This window comes from Lampris incognitus, chromosome 6 (genome assembly GCF_029633865.1).
Source record: "Lampris incognitus isolate fLamInc1 chromosome 6, fLamInc1.hap2, whole genome shotgun sequence".
Taxonomy (NCBI): Eukaryota; Metazoa; Chordata; class Actinopteri; order Lampriformes; family Lampridae; genus Lampris; species Lampris incognitus.
The window spans coordinates 44,032,749-44,047,920 of record NC_079216.1 but is presented as its reverse complement, the minus strand read 5'-3'; the positions used below and the strand labels follow the sequence as shown (position 1 = coordinate 44,047,920).

The following is a 15,172-nucleotide window of genomic DNA, read 5'->3' as shown; positions in this document are numbered from 1 at the left end:
TGAACTTGGAATAAACTTGCCTATGTTTTTAATGGCTCTTGAGAACTCAAATCTCAATGAATTACTTGGTTTTTTTTTTAATCGTGGGCTTATAAGAGTGTAGAATACGTCGAAGAAGGAAAGAATAGGCTGTTCTGACTCTCTGAGCTGGCTTTTAAAAGAACCAGTGGTGTATGGTGGGCATATGGACATGACCTGCAACATAGGACCCACTGCGTCAAAACTGTTCTGCCGGACAAGGGTCGTCACATTGAGTCAGGTGGTGGAGCTGGCTAGTGCCAATCTTGACAATGATGCTACATTAGCATATCACCTGGGAGTGAAATCTACATGCCTCATTAGTCAGCTGCTATATAACTGGAACGGTCAGCTCACAGAAAAGGAATATGAACTTTTAACATCATACTGCAATGGTTTTATTCATCCCAATATTGAAGATCTATTTCCTGTTTTAAAAATGTATTCCTGATCTGAAAAATTGCACGGGTCCATTTTTAGATTTGCGAAATGTTTTTAACTCGGGTCTAAATGAACTTAATGGTACGGCCATGGATAATATGATGGTTAAAATACTGAATAGAGAAACACTGAGTAGTCAGACTGATACCCCCTACAGAACCCAGCTGGGCTTGGGAGAGAATGTGAAGCCAGTGTGGAAGGTTTTATATAAACCACCGTTAACGAAAAAAGCTGGTGATCTGCAGTGGAGGGTCTTGCATGGCATAGTGGCAGTTGATGCTTTTATTTCTGTGTTAAACTCTAATGTGAACAACAACCGCTCCTATTGTGCTCAGAGAAAAACAGTTTTTCATTGTTTTTTAGAATTGGTTAGACTTACAGCCCTGTTTCTACTTCTAGAAAAATTATTTACATCATCTGGGGAAAGTTTTTACAGACAGAATTTTACTCTTCGTTTTAAATATAGCCAACGTTTAAAATATAAATGCCAAATCTTGAATTCCATTGCAGGACAGGCAAAAATTGCTATTTATATTAGCCAAAAAAAAAAGAATTGAAGAATCTGTAGAATGTCATGTTGAACTATTGTTTACCAGGATGGTCAAGGCCAGGGTAAGCATAGATTTTAATTATTACAGAGCAGTGAAGGATCTAGACAAATTCACCACCATTTGGTCTTATAGAGGGGTGATGTGTTGTAACATATCGGAAGTTCGCTAGCCGTCTTCATACCAAGCCGAGACAGTAATCAATGGTTGGGTAACGTTCTTCCTGCAGCCAAGCTGCACGCACATCCCCAGTGTTTAATAACAAATAATTCCTCTATATGTGAATTGTTTGATGCAAGTCTCCCCTGTGTGCACGTATAGGCTGCCCTCCTCCCAGGTCTCCATAGTGATAGTGATTGCCACCTGGATGCTGCTTGGCATCCTCCCCATCACATGCTTTATGTGTCGTGTAAATCCATATAATTTTGTCATCCTGTTTCAGTGTTGTATCCTTCTCTCTCCAATGTGTGACTAATGTATTTTCTTTTCTCTTCTCCCGTGTATGTGAATGGTGTGATGTGAGTCTCCCCTGTGAGCATGTGTAGTCTGTCCTCCTGCCAGGTCTACATGGTGATCGTGGTCAAGGGGCTCAGGCAGGCTGTTTCGGTGGCATCTGGACACTGCTTGGCATCCTCCTCATCATATTCTTCATATTATCTTATGATTCCATTATAATCAAAATGCTTAAACTGTTAATAAAAGGGTAAAATCAGTTTCTTTCCGCAGGGTGTCAAGCAAATTAACACTTAACATTGTCAAATAAATCCAACCATTCTGTATATACTGTATTGTACATTGTACATATACTGGTACGCTCTGTCATGTCCATCTACTTTAGACATGTATGTGAATTAAGTCAAGTCAGTTGTATTTGTATAGCCCAATATAACAAATTTGCCACAAGGGGCTTTACAACAACACAACATCCTGTCCTTAGACCCTAAGTAAGTAACCTGCTAAATAGGGATGAGGGTTTTGGCTTTTTTTGTACACATTTACACTTAGAATGTTGGCGGGTATCTTCGGTTAACCGTGACATGACGTCATGGCTTAGGCAATGATATCATAGCCATAGAGGCCAACAATACTGGTCGGAAACTCTGGTAGCTGGTGGTAAGTAACCAATCAGTGATGAAGGATTAACATTAGGAGGTAAATATAGGTTAGAATATGCTTTACTGTTTCAAAATGTTTTCATAAAATAAACTAGTGTCATGAAATTAAAATAAAACAGCCTTGCTATCAATATACAATTCAATCACCGAGTGTTTTTGTTATTGTGACAGACCTTCAACCACATCCGGATTATATCATGTGACATGCCTCTCGTGACTATAATTACAGATCAGAGTAGGCTACTATTATCATAATACAACTTCTATTAGATTACTACTAATAATAATCATAATAATGATAATGATAATAATAAATGAATAAAGAAAAGCTCAAAGTTTTTTCATTTGTAATAAAAAAAAATTGATTGACATCAGCATTTATCGAACTCGACAAAAATTCAATTCTTGAACCATTTCAATTTTGTGCTTGACAGTAGCCTAACTGGAGGATTTGCAGCACTTCAAAAACTTACAGAAGAATCTGATCTGCAATAAAGCGTAGTTCTTGACTATCTAATTGGTTACTATGTTAACATTACTCTGTAGGCTGTTTAAACTAGACTAAGTTTGGCCAGACTAGGCTATAGCATATTTCAACTCACTTGAGACTGCTTTATAAAAACAGTAGCATGTCAACATTTTCTGCCATCAAGCAGTTTCTGAGCTTATTGACCAGAAGGCCGGCAACGGAGAAAACTCGCTCAGATGGAACGGAGGTTGCTGGGATGAAAAGATGCTTCTTTGATGCAAAGATGCTTCTTTGCCAGAAGAGGGAACCTGGCCTCGTTTTTCCTCCAGTATTCACAGGGATCTGCTTTGAGCTCCTCAACAGGCTCCTCTGTGTATCTGGTCAGCTCGTCTTTTTCAACGGCCTCCATTCCATACTGTCCACCAAGGAGGAAGGACAGCGCTGACTCCGTGAAGTGAATCCGTGGACTCACCCAACTGCTGCCACTTTTCACTTGACTCGTCACTCTAGTCAGGAGTGGGGCGCAGTTGACATGGCAATCGTCAACAGCTTGAGTTCGTTGTACACTTCGGAGCGAACATCGGGAGGAAGGAATGAGAGGTGCTTGTGGCTTGAGTCAGTGCGGTTGCGATCACCATCGCACTCTCCGTGCTGTTCGGGAATCTTCGTGTGAGCTCCTCGAGAACGGTCGCTCTGAACTTTTTCACGGGGGCTGCCGCATCTCCTCTGACTTGCAAGTGATTTGCAACCAGGCCATGGATGATGGGATAGAGAAAGGAGATTGAAGCATTTTGTTCCAGCGACGTGGCCTGAGTTGCAATTTGGAAAGGGCTGAGAATTGTTATCACGTCGGATACATTCTGCCAATCTTTGTCTTTCAGTTCCAGCAGTTTTGCATCTGCCTTCACAACCGCTCGATCTGTGAGCACCGCAGAGGCCACCTATGATTTAAAAAAGAAGATTTTTTTTTAATTCATAGGCTAAACCACAACACACTGACTGACAGACGGCATGCAGCCAAGGCTTATCTGCTATCTTAATTAAAAAAGTCATAGCCGCATTCTTGAATGAACGATTGCCATTTCAATGCTTAAAATTGCCTTGAATAATCTGTCACATTTTGAATGAAAGACTAGGCTACACGTAACTAACTGCTTAATAACTATAACAACAACAACAAAAAAACACTGGTTTTAATTAAAACAGGGAACTTGCACGATGTTCACCTATGTTCAGCCAGACGCTCGAACATGTAGTAAATACTGTTGCAGCGGGTGGGGCAGGACTGGACCAGGGCATGCTTCGGAACATCAAACTGCGTCTGCTTCGCCTTTAAAGCAGCCGAAGCCACTGTGCTGCAGCGGAAAAACCGGACCAGGTTGCTGGCTGCTGCGACGGCGGTCTTCAGTCCAGACTTTTCAAATCCAGCATTCACACACAACTGTAGAAGTGTGTGCGAAACAGGACACGTCTTTCCACTCGTACAGTCTCCCTGCAGCCACCATATTGGATGCGTTGCCGTGCACGCAAGCCACAACCTTACTCTTGATGTTGAATTCTTCTGTAATGTCATGTAAGCAGGCTGCGATGTTTTCAGCCGTGCATCTTTCTAGCATTGCAGCAGTTTTGATCACTCCACCTTGCATCTTCCACTCACTGTCGATGTAGTGGACAGTAACTGTGGTGTAGATTCCACAGCTAGGCTTGTCCAGGGATCAGTTGTGATCACTATGTATTCTTGTTTCCCTAACTGATTCTTTCTCTCCTCCAAGGCTCGATCATAAATTTCGTGAATCCGCTGTGTAATCATTCACCGGCTTGGGACTGAGTATGAGGGGTTCAACATACTCCATCAGAGAGCTAAAGCCTGGCGCATCCACTTCGCTTAACAGTCTTGTCTTTCACAATCATTTCCACGATCAGCAGGGTGATTTTCGCAGCTCTCTGTGGAGTGCACTTGTTGAAGAAGGAGCCCAATTCTGGGTTGGGTGCTAGCATTACCAACCACGGCATCTTGTTCAAAATCTGTGTTCGCGTGTTTTAATCGCAGATGATTGTTCATTGAGCCGGTACTCCCGCCTTTCACACTTAAAACGACATCACAGTGTACATTTTACCGGGTTGCCGTTGGATTGTTTTGTAAAATAATTCCAGGCTTTAGCTTTTCCACCGCTCATTTTGATGCTTTCACTCAAATTCAGTGACTCACTCCCGCAGTTTTCCCATCTACGTTACTTCCGTAGACTCAAGACATTTCCAATCTAGATATATTTAAATTTTTAAATGTGTTTTTAATATTGTATGAGGAACATGGTATTTAAATAATTTTTTTTTATTATTATTTTAAGATTTCAGTTAATCCGCCCTAAACGGATAGTGATTAATTTTACATGCCCCCATCCCTACCTGCTAACATTTATTTCAGCATCTCTGATATATTCTCTGCACCATTGCACTTTATTACCGCTTATTTCACCTGTCTATAGTCAATCCTTGTGTATATATCTGAAGATTGTTGTGTCGTCGTATTGTTATTCTATGCTAAGTACACTGAGTGAGCCACAATACCAAAGTCAAATTCCATGTAGTGCAAACCTACATGGCCAATAAACATGATTCTGATTCTGTTATCAACTTTCAATTTTGTATTCTGGAAATTGTGTTTTATTCTGTACACTCAACATCCATTGCACCTATGTCTGTCTTGGGAGAGAGAGCCCTCCTCTGTTGCTCTCCCTGAGTTTTCTTCCAAATCTTTCTCGAATAAAAGGTTTTTGTTTTTTTTAGGGAGTTGTTCCTTATCTGATGCAAGGGTCTAAGGACAGGATGTTGTATTGCTGTAAAGCCCCCTGAATTTCTAATTTGTGATATTGGGCTATACAAATAAAATTGGCTTGACTTGACTCCACCCAAAACAACAAGGATGTAATAAAGATTGTCAATGAAGACTACAGTTAAAAATATACAGAGTGAAGGCCAAACACAGTTAGGATCAATTTGCTGTCCTTTATCAGGTGTAGTAACAGCTGAGATGCCAGCAAAAGCCTTATGAGAATGCAATCAGCAAACCTGTCTCCAACACACCTTTAAGAATAGGGGCGACAGAGCCTTTGCAGTAGCTGCCCCTGATCTCTGGAACAACTTACCAGTACACATAAGATTTGCTTAGACCCTGGAGGCTTTTAAATCTCTATTAAAGACCTACCTCTTCTCGCTGGCATTCAATTCAAGTTGAGCTCGACACCGTGATTTTATTGTGCAAATATACTTTTACTCTTGTTTTATTGTTTACATTTTATATTCTTTATTTTATCTCTCATTTACATATATTTTCATATTCATATGTGTCACTTATTTTATATTGTATTTTAAACTTGTGCAGCACTTTGGTTCAACAGTGGTTGTTTTAAATGTCCTACATAAATAAACTTGACTTGACTTTATCTGTCTCTCTCTCTCCTCTTCCCCCATCTCTACTTTTGCTTTGAGCTGGCACGGTCTGGGAAGAGAGGTGACCTTTATCCATTTAATGCCACTACAAAAAGACATTCACAGTTAGAACAGTCAGACACACATTCTTTGGTGACTGATTGAAATCCTGTGAGGTCTCGATCTCTTACAGTGCAGTAAGACAACACCGGGGCCGATGCAGCAAACCACTGCCTACAGACCTCGTGTAAGGAGATCCTATTCTGCAGAGGTGGGGTGGGAGGGGAGCTGAGTGGGACCTGAGCATGGTAGAGGCTGACATATCTTTGTCATGTCAAAAATCTTGCCTGACATCCGTACCTGACAACTGAATCCCGGTTCTGTTCTACTTATTCTCTCTCTCCATATCCGTCTCTCTACTTCAAACTCACCAGTCCCATCTTACCCTTCTGTCTTTATGACTCACTGTCTCCTGCTCGTCATCTCTCCAAGCAGCATTTCCCATTATATCATCCAATCCATGCAGAATACATGGGGGGTCTCTACTGAGGTTTTAATTAGTGTCTGATGCCATTGTTTACTACTCTGTTCACTGCTTTCTTAGTCAGCCTTGCAGTATGTGCAGGCTGCCAACTATGAGTCTCTTTTATGAACTGTATCAGGTGTGTACACATCTTTCAATGAATTGCTGTTCCATGCGCAAACAGACTGAACTGACGGAAGACTGTGCATTATAGAGGGTCGGGGCTAGGGGTGGTAATTGGTAGTCATTGCCACATCCTCTCCCGATGCATCCTGCCGCATGACGCACCTGTTGATTGATAAGGGTATCCTTCTTCTCCTCTGTCCCTCTGCCACACTTGTGGCCCTGCTCCTGGCAAGCGTGCCAGTGGGCAGACAGTGCCATCATTCAGGCTGCTTCCCCCTTTTGCTCAACTTAAACACTGAGGCTAAAGTGCAGATGGAAGCAAGACTGAGGTAGCGCTCGCTCACACGCCCAAGCTCTCATACAGAGAAACACAAGCACACACACCAAGCACACATATTCACAAACACAGATAAATGCATACACATTTTAAATCTCTCCCTGCCACTCTCTCTCTCTTTCAAATGAGCACACAAATCTCCTGAAGCAAATCCGTGGCAGTGGTCCAGAACTCTCATTTGCATGGAGCAGACTTAGTACCTTGAAGGTGGCTCGTTAGGCAGACCAACACAAATTTCATTAACCCCAGAGGTTAAAACACTCTAGGCCTCTGGTTTCTCCACCTCTTCTCGCACCATCCTCTCCTTCCCACAGTCCCCTCTGTCCTTATCTGTTGTTCTCATATACAATGCTGGTAAGTCTAACAAATACATGGTGGCTATGAGTCTCATGCATCCTGGAAGGGTTAGGTATTTCGCTGCAGCATTTAGTTCACCTCTGGCTAGCATACAGAAGGAGAGAAGGGGACAGAGAGTGAGAGAGGGCGGGTGTATATATGCTCACAAATGCATGGATGTCTGCATGAACACAGTGAATCTGAAAAGATGACATGTCCATGTGTGTACATCAGAGAGATCTGAGAGAGAGCGAGAGAGAGAGAGAGAGAGAGAGAGAGCATATGCATAGGCACATGAGAGCGAGGTTGTGTTTTGTTTTGTTGCTTTTTTTCTTCTCTCATTCTTCCAATTGTCTCAACCACCCCAGGCAGCCCCTTTGGTTTATGAGACACAATGAGGATGCTGTGTGAGTTTGTCTCACAGTGACAGCCTCCATCCTAGCAGTGGAATTACCAAGAGAGAGAAAGATGCATCTGTCTGGTCAGATAAGCTGTGGTTAAATTCATGGCTGAGACTCATGACAGTCCTCCACCCCAGACACAGACATACACAATGGAGTCTGTGCACTTTCACTACCTCATGTGTGCTCTTTATGATAGTATTCCCCAAATGAAAAGAGTTGCTGCAGCTTCTTCAACTGAAATCAATATTCTACATCAAGGGCAATCGCTTTGTAACGGTACTGTATTATCAAAACATTTCTAAAAGACATATATGTCCCAATTATAAGATAACGCATTTAAGTTCTATGATGGCAGCACTATAAGCACCTAGACTGGAGCAACAAAAACTAAATGGAAACAGAAATAGACTGGAAATATAACTTGGACTGTATCTGAAATGTCCAAGCTGGACTGGACTGGCCTACTGGTAAAACAATAAGGAATACAAATCACAATATTAGCAGGTGGACTGCTTTCATAATTCACTCCCTCCAGAATTTGTCCTCTGATGAAAAGTTTTTTTTTCCATTTTCATCTAATTTTCTGAGCTTTCCTTGGGTGATATATAAGGTACTTGAGAGGGCGCTGCCTTTCTAAATGGAGGCAATCTTTAAAAGCTGCACCACCCAGCTGGGTTCATGCAATGCCTACGCTGCGGCTTGATGCTCCTGTAAAAGCTGCTAAATTAAACTCCGTCTGAATCGCCCCTGAGACGTACAACATGAATGCCTTGGAAAATACGTTTCCTACTGAGCACACAAGTAATTTCTTTGTCTTTTGGTTGTTGTTTATTTTCCGTTAACACCTGTCCACAGGTCCTAAAACAATGTCACTGAAACCCTCAATAAAACGTCAACTGATGAAAGACGCCGCTGCATGACTAGATAAGAGTGCGTACGTTCACCGAGGCGGTGTGTCAGTTCACCGTTTCACTGGTGGATCTGGCTGAGGTGCCGCTGACTGACTGAGAGCCACAGGAGCTAAAATTAGGGGGAGGTGACAGAGGGCACGGTTACCATGACAGCAAGCAAACCTGAGGGGGCTTGATGCAGCATCAGAACAACCACCCAAATTGAATTGGATGCATATCCAGGACCTGAACCGGCAATCTGGCAATTCTGACAGATGCCAAAGGGCCAATCTCTTACCATTCTGGGCCAGCCTGGCTAACCTGCTGCTGCTGCTGCAAAAAAAAAGAAGCAATAAATGTACTAAGAGTAAAAATAAACCAACGTAGGAGACGTTTAAATTGGGCAAATCATCAACCCACAAGTGATACGGGATGCTCCACTGTCACAAGGTGACAGGGAGTGGCCCATGCCAAAGTGGACTGGCCCACTTCAAGTAAAAAATAAAAAGATAAATAAATACATAAATGGAAAAAAAACAATGCAAGAATTCAGCGACTGACCATCATCAAAATTATGTGAAGACATGCCAGTCAATGGTCATGTTGTGATGGCCGTGCATTTGCCTGTCATTGTGTGTGTGTGTGTGTGTTTCTGCTGCTTTGTGTGGAGTTGATTTGATAGGCAGGCTGTGACAACTTGGATGATGGCCGTGACAGTCTCTTAACAGGGGTCAGCGTATTTATACAGCCCAAGGCTTGCGTTTCTTTAGGTTGTAGTCAACAGCCAACAAGCCGCCAGCCTCCTCCAGAGTAATGCATGACTAAAGTGATATTTTCAAATGCTTGCGGGTGAACTGTAACGTTCACAACACTTCAATAACAAGCATTCGATATATATACAAACAAAAAACATCTGAGGACAGCACTACATAAAAGAAAGGTACTTTTACATAAATCTCTCCGCCACAACACACATATTGTAAGACGGGAAGAGCACCACACACAGTGCCGAACCTTCCAACACCTAAATTGCCCATTGTCTGGTTTTTTGCTTTTTCATTTTTTTCTCTTTTCTGATCAAGTAGGAGTACACGGCTATATTCAAATGGTGAAGAGAAAAATCTCCACATCCAATTTACATTTAGGCACATCAACAATATGTTTGTGAGGGCGGCCGAGTAGAGTAGTGGTCTATTCCGCTGCCTAACAACATGGGGATCGCCGATTCGAATCCCTGTGTTACCTCTGGCTTGGTCAGGCATACCTACAGCCACAACTTGTTGCGTCGGCGGGTGGGAAGCCGGATGTGGGTATGTGTCCTGGTCACTGCACTAGCACCTCTTCTGGTCGGTCGGGGCACCTGTTCGTCGGGGGGGGGGCTGAAGGAAATAGCATGATCCTTTCATGTCCTACGTCCTCCTGGCGCAATGCCTCACCGTCAGGTGAGAAGAGGCGGCTGGCAACTCCACATGTATCGGAGGAGGCAAGTGGTAGTCTGCAGCCCTCCCCGGATCAGCAGAGGGGATGGAGCAGTGACCAGGACAGCTAGGAAAATAGGGCAATTGGCTAAGTACAATTGGGGAGAAAAAGGGGGAAAATTAAAAAAATAAAACACTAAAGTTATATTGATTGACTATGTGATGGTTGAGTAAAAGGCAAGCATTTTTTTTAAACCTCTGAATTGGGTCAGCTTTAAATGTCAGGGTCAAATTCTGGTCCCTGTCCAGCCAGTCCAGTACATGTTGGCTAATTCTTATGTTTGTAAGTACAGGTTTGTGTTCCATGGAGACCTTGGGTGTTGTTCTCTCTCTCTCTCTCTACAACACTATGAACCGGCATCCCACAACCTCAATGTCTCTCAGTTATACTTTTTGTCCATATTTGAAGCATTTATGCCTCCTCAAGAGCGGCAAACTCAAATCTGAGAGTGGATGTCCCGCCGATAGGATACCACCAGTACCACCCTCTCCCATATGTTATTTCGCTGGGTGACTGAGCAGCCAATCTGTTTATGCTCCCGAGACTTCCTCCATTTGACTTCCTCCTGACCGCAGCACAGCAGCGTCGAGCTAGAAATTTGCTCACTTACATATAATTTATTGCTGACACAATTTACACAGTGCTCATTTACTGTACATGATGTTATAATAGATGTGTGCCTGTCCACATGAGGCTTTTGTGTGGCCATATCTAGGGTGTGTATAATGCTTGCTGTACGTTTGCCCTCTTGTGTAAGTGTACATGCATCCATTCCTCCACATGTGTAATCCTGCCACCTCAATAGAGGTCTGTGCTCAGGATCCAGCCTCTACCCTTCCTCAGTAGACCTGTTGATGCTGGGGAACAGGCACGCTGTTGTACAACTGGGTGACCACATGAATGTGGCTCTCATCTAATATGCACCGCTGCGCCGCCTGCCAACACACCTCCTCATTGAAATTCTGATTAAACAAGGCAAGTACGGCAAGTATGCAAAAACTGCAAACTATTTAATTATGCCTCTTTGACTTTGCCCCACCATCAAAGTTACTTGGTTTTAAATAACAAATTGTCTTTCGGAAATTTCACTGACTAGTTTGAAATGTTCATTGTAAGGCAATTACACTCCTTGACTGGCCCATAGAGCGCAAGCAGGGTAAGTAAAGTACATACAAAGATTTGCTTGCGCACACGTATGAGCATGCACATGCGCGTGCACACACACACACACACACACACACACACACATCATCATTATATTGTCTTCTCTAGACAATAGTTGCAGCAGATATAGCTTTTTGGAGTTGTTGCTCTGACTGTTTTCAGAGTATTATTGTTTTCAGTGATAGTGATTAAAAGTTTGAATCATAGCGGTCTGACTTTGCTTTCGGCTGATGGTTTTGGTTTCTCACCCACGAGGTAATAATGACAATCCCAACTGGGGAGGAGTTCTTAACAATCCCTTGCAAAGTAACAATCAAAACCAAGCTACCTCACAGTAAGTGTTAAGACTGGCACTCTTCATCTTTGAGGCGCTGTAGCACTCTGTCTGAGTGTGTGAGGCAAGAAATATCCCAGTTTATTCAATCTTTCTGAACACTCTTCAGCCTCAGAATAGAAATGACACCTTACAGGCAAGCAGTCTGAGGAAACATTTGCAGTAATTTTTCTGGAGAAAAAAATCCCTTTACAGTGGGTGGGGTTGCGTGGAGGTGAGGTGAGGGGTCTGTACACAAAGAGTCCAACGCGAGGATCTTCAATACAACCAGCCTTGTGCTAGTGAACACCACACAACTCCACCGGGGCAGTCGGACGGTGGCTGCCTTGCTAAAGAGAGCTCACACAGATGTTGATTGTGCAAATGAGAAACCTCACATTCAGACTCACTCCTGTGTAGCTACCACACAACGTCACTATGATGGACTACTCAAACAATAGGCAAGCTGACTGCAGTAAGTGGATTGGCTCACGTGACAGATTGACTGTGCGTCATTTCATCTCCTGTAAACGGTCTACCCCACTCATCTCAACTGATTATACACAGTAACAGGCACGCAAATGGTACGTTCTCTGCCAAGATATCCATATTTCTGCTGATATGCAAGACATGCATTAGCCCACTCATCATATGCCAATATGACTTCTTCTCATGGGGTAAAGACTAGCAGAAAGCAAGCCATCTTGTATATATTGAACTTGCTCTAGGAAATGGAAAGACAACCTGGACAAATAAATCCTATGTATTTGAGCACAGTGACAAGCAGACTGAAAATACGAAAGAAATCTCATTTCATATTAAAAAAATATCTGACATTTTCACAACAATAGAACCAGATATTATTTCTACCTTTCCACTCCCAGAAAAAAAAAAGATTTTTGAGGATAGAGAATATTGCCAGCCTGATATGAATATTTAAACCCATTTTCAGTAATGGCTACATCGCTCTTAGAAACCACTGATATGAGAGGGGACATGTTATTCATAAGAGGTTAAGTGAGTTGACCTGTTCAAATGGCTACTAAACGAAACACAGTCAATTAGACACACTGCACAGCGGCTTCCTTCCACACCAGACAGCTGAAGTACAGATGCAAAACAGGCTGGCATCCCTGAGCAGGGGGAAGGTAGAACAAGCAGAAATGCAGGCGAGTGTCGGGTTCTGTGATTTCAGAAATTGAAATGAATTGTTCTGTTCTTGGCAAAGTTAACACAGGATCAAACCCTGCCGTGCCAATAGCGCAGCATCTAAAAAGAGATGCTTTTGTAAGTCACAGATGGCCAGACACTCTAGTTGTTCATGCGGCAGGACTGTGGTCCAATAGAAAAGAACATTTCTCTATATACTCCTAGGTGCCCCATGGTCAGATGGGCACCTCGCTTTATGAGATTGAGGTCAGGGGAGGAAGGGTCCTCTCAGGCAAAAACCTACACAAGATTCCAGGAGATCTGAAGAACCAAGAAAGAAGCTGTTGTTTCAGATACGTCTTGGCCAGCAACTCTGCCTGTCTGCCTGTGTGTATTAGTGAGCAATTAGTTAAGTACAAGCAGCGTGTTCAACGTGTGAGACTGTATGCATTTAGAAAAGAAAAAGTTCTAGTTTTTGATGCCCATTTTAAGGAGTCACCTTGAGAAGGGGAGCGTAAGAGCTGGACAAACGCAACAAAGCCTGAGCGAGTCCTGCTGAGTGGACAACTCAGCTGTAGTTGCAAGTGCATTACAACTCTCCATCTGAATCAGGACACAACATCAGTGAAATTAACGTGATCTCAGAGAGTGAAATGGTGAAATGGTTACTGTATGCATGTATATGCATGTGTTGTGTGTGTGTGTGTGTGTGTGTGTGTGTGTGTGTGTGTGTGTGTGTTTGAGAGGGAGAGAGGGGATGCTCACACACTTCCAAGGACACCGTGATCATTAAGAATCACTTTACACATGCAGACAGCTGCGTAAAACAGTAAGCCATCATGGAGTGGAAAGCTATAGTAGCTAGGTGGCTGGAACGAGTACAGAATACAGATGTCCACCGTTAAGTTCAGCACAAAGTTCACATTCTTGAAATTACCTAAGACCCCCCCCCCCCCGGTAATTCCTGCTGTTAGCAACGATAACTATAGTGTGAGACAGACAGCAGCAGGTGATATTCCTCTCTCCGCAAATTCTTTTTTCTTCTTCTTCTTCTTCTTCTTCTTCTTCTTCTTCTTCTTCTTCTTCTTCTTCACCACAGATGAGTGGCATGGCGTGACCTTAAAAAGCAGCACGCACGACCGATCCTTTCATTAGCAAGCCTCCCCGTCTTTCGACCCTCGCTGGAGACCACAGCGCTTACATAGCGCCAGCAACGTAGAGGGGAAACTAGCCTATTGTTAATTTATGAGACGAGTTGCCTCGTCTTTTATTGATGTCATCCGGAGTGATACTTCTAGATCCGGTCCTAGTGCCCATACTCAGGGAAAGCACTAATAACAAGCGATCGTGCATTTGCTAGTTGAACTGATGACTATTAAACAAGAGTTGAGTAATATGTCCTACCTTTGCCATAGTTGAAGTGGAGTTTGATGCTCTTGCCCTGGTTGATGTGCAGGTAGGTGAACCACACCGCGAAGGTGAGCAGCACCAGCAACAGAAGGAGTTTGAACTGCTTCCTAATTTTCTTTACAGGGAAGCGCAGCATCCTCGCTGAAACATCGTCCGGTTACGGAGTGCAGAATACGGGAACGAAAAGGAAAAAGAGAGAGAGGACGTTTTATACCGTCTCGCCGTCCGCACGGCTTTTCATTGAGAGCCGCTTAAACGGAGAAGCCCTGCTCTCTCTAAGCTGACGATGCCATCCCGTTTGTAGGACCCTAAACCCCAACCGGTCACTGGTGTTGTTCAAAGCACGTCCGACTCCGTTGAGTCCATGGCGCGACACTAATGCCAACGCTGCAGAGGGGGAAATGAGTTTTTACCATCCAACCCGGTGTTTCATAACAAAAGGCATCGCTGTGTCAGTCACAAACGCAGCCCGATTTTCTCTTCTTTCTTTTTATTTGTCTCTTAAGCGGCAGTCCGGCCGGCGTGTTAACCAGGCGCGCGAGAGGAAGCGTCCCTGCTTCGCATTCCAGCCGCTCTATAGTGACAGCTTGGGGGGGGGGGCAGGAAAAAGACGCGGATCAAGAGTCGTAGTTAAATCAAGAGTGTGACCGAGGGAACAAAATAGCAGTCCGACTATAATCTACACAAATCCCCCCTCTCACCCGAGCTCTGCTGACACTGCGACGCTGATTATTTTCATCGGCCACACTCACACGGGGATCATCCGCCTGGCTGTCTGAGCAGACAAGTGCGCAGCGCGCAGTCATGAAACTGTATAAAGGGGGGGGGTTTACTTTTCTTGTTATCGCCTCAAACTCAGCTTCTCAACGGAGCCAAAGTCTGCCACCAGACCGGGGCCCTTTTTTTTTTACTTGTCATGTTGGCGTCGATATCCGGTTGAAGAGGCGATCGGATTTTCTTGGCGACGACGAGCATTAAACTTGAATTTCCCAGATTCAAAAATATATATATATTTGGTGGC

The 15,172-nt window shown here is 43.5% G+C and overlaps 1 protein-coding gene across 1 annotated transcript in view; it reads right to left on the bottom strand.

Moving 5' to 3' along the window:
* The window catches only part of b4galnt4a (beta-1,4-N-acetyl-galactosaminyl transferase 4a), a 283,146-nt gene extending 268,461 nt beyond the window's left edge, over positions 1 to 14,685 (bottom strand). The window contains 1 exon segment of the mRNA XM_056282004.1: positions 14,146 to 14,685. Coding sequence (XP_056137979.1) covers positions 14,146 to 14,287 — 142 coding nt within the window. The 5' untranslated portion in view covers positions 14,288 to 14,685.
* Positions 14,686 to 15,172: the final 487 nt, after the last annotated feature.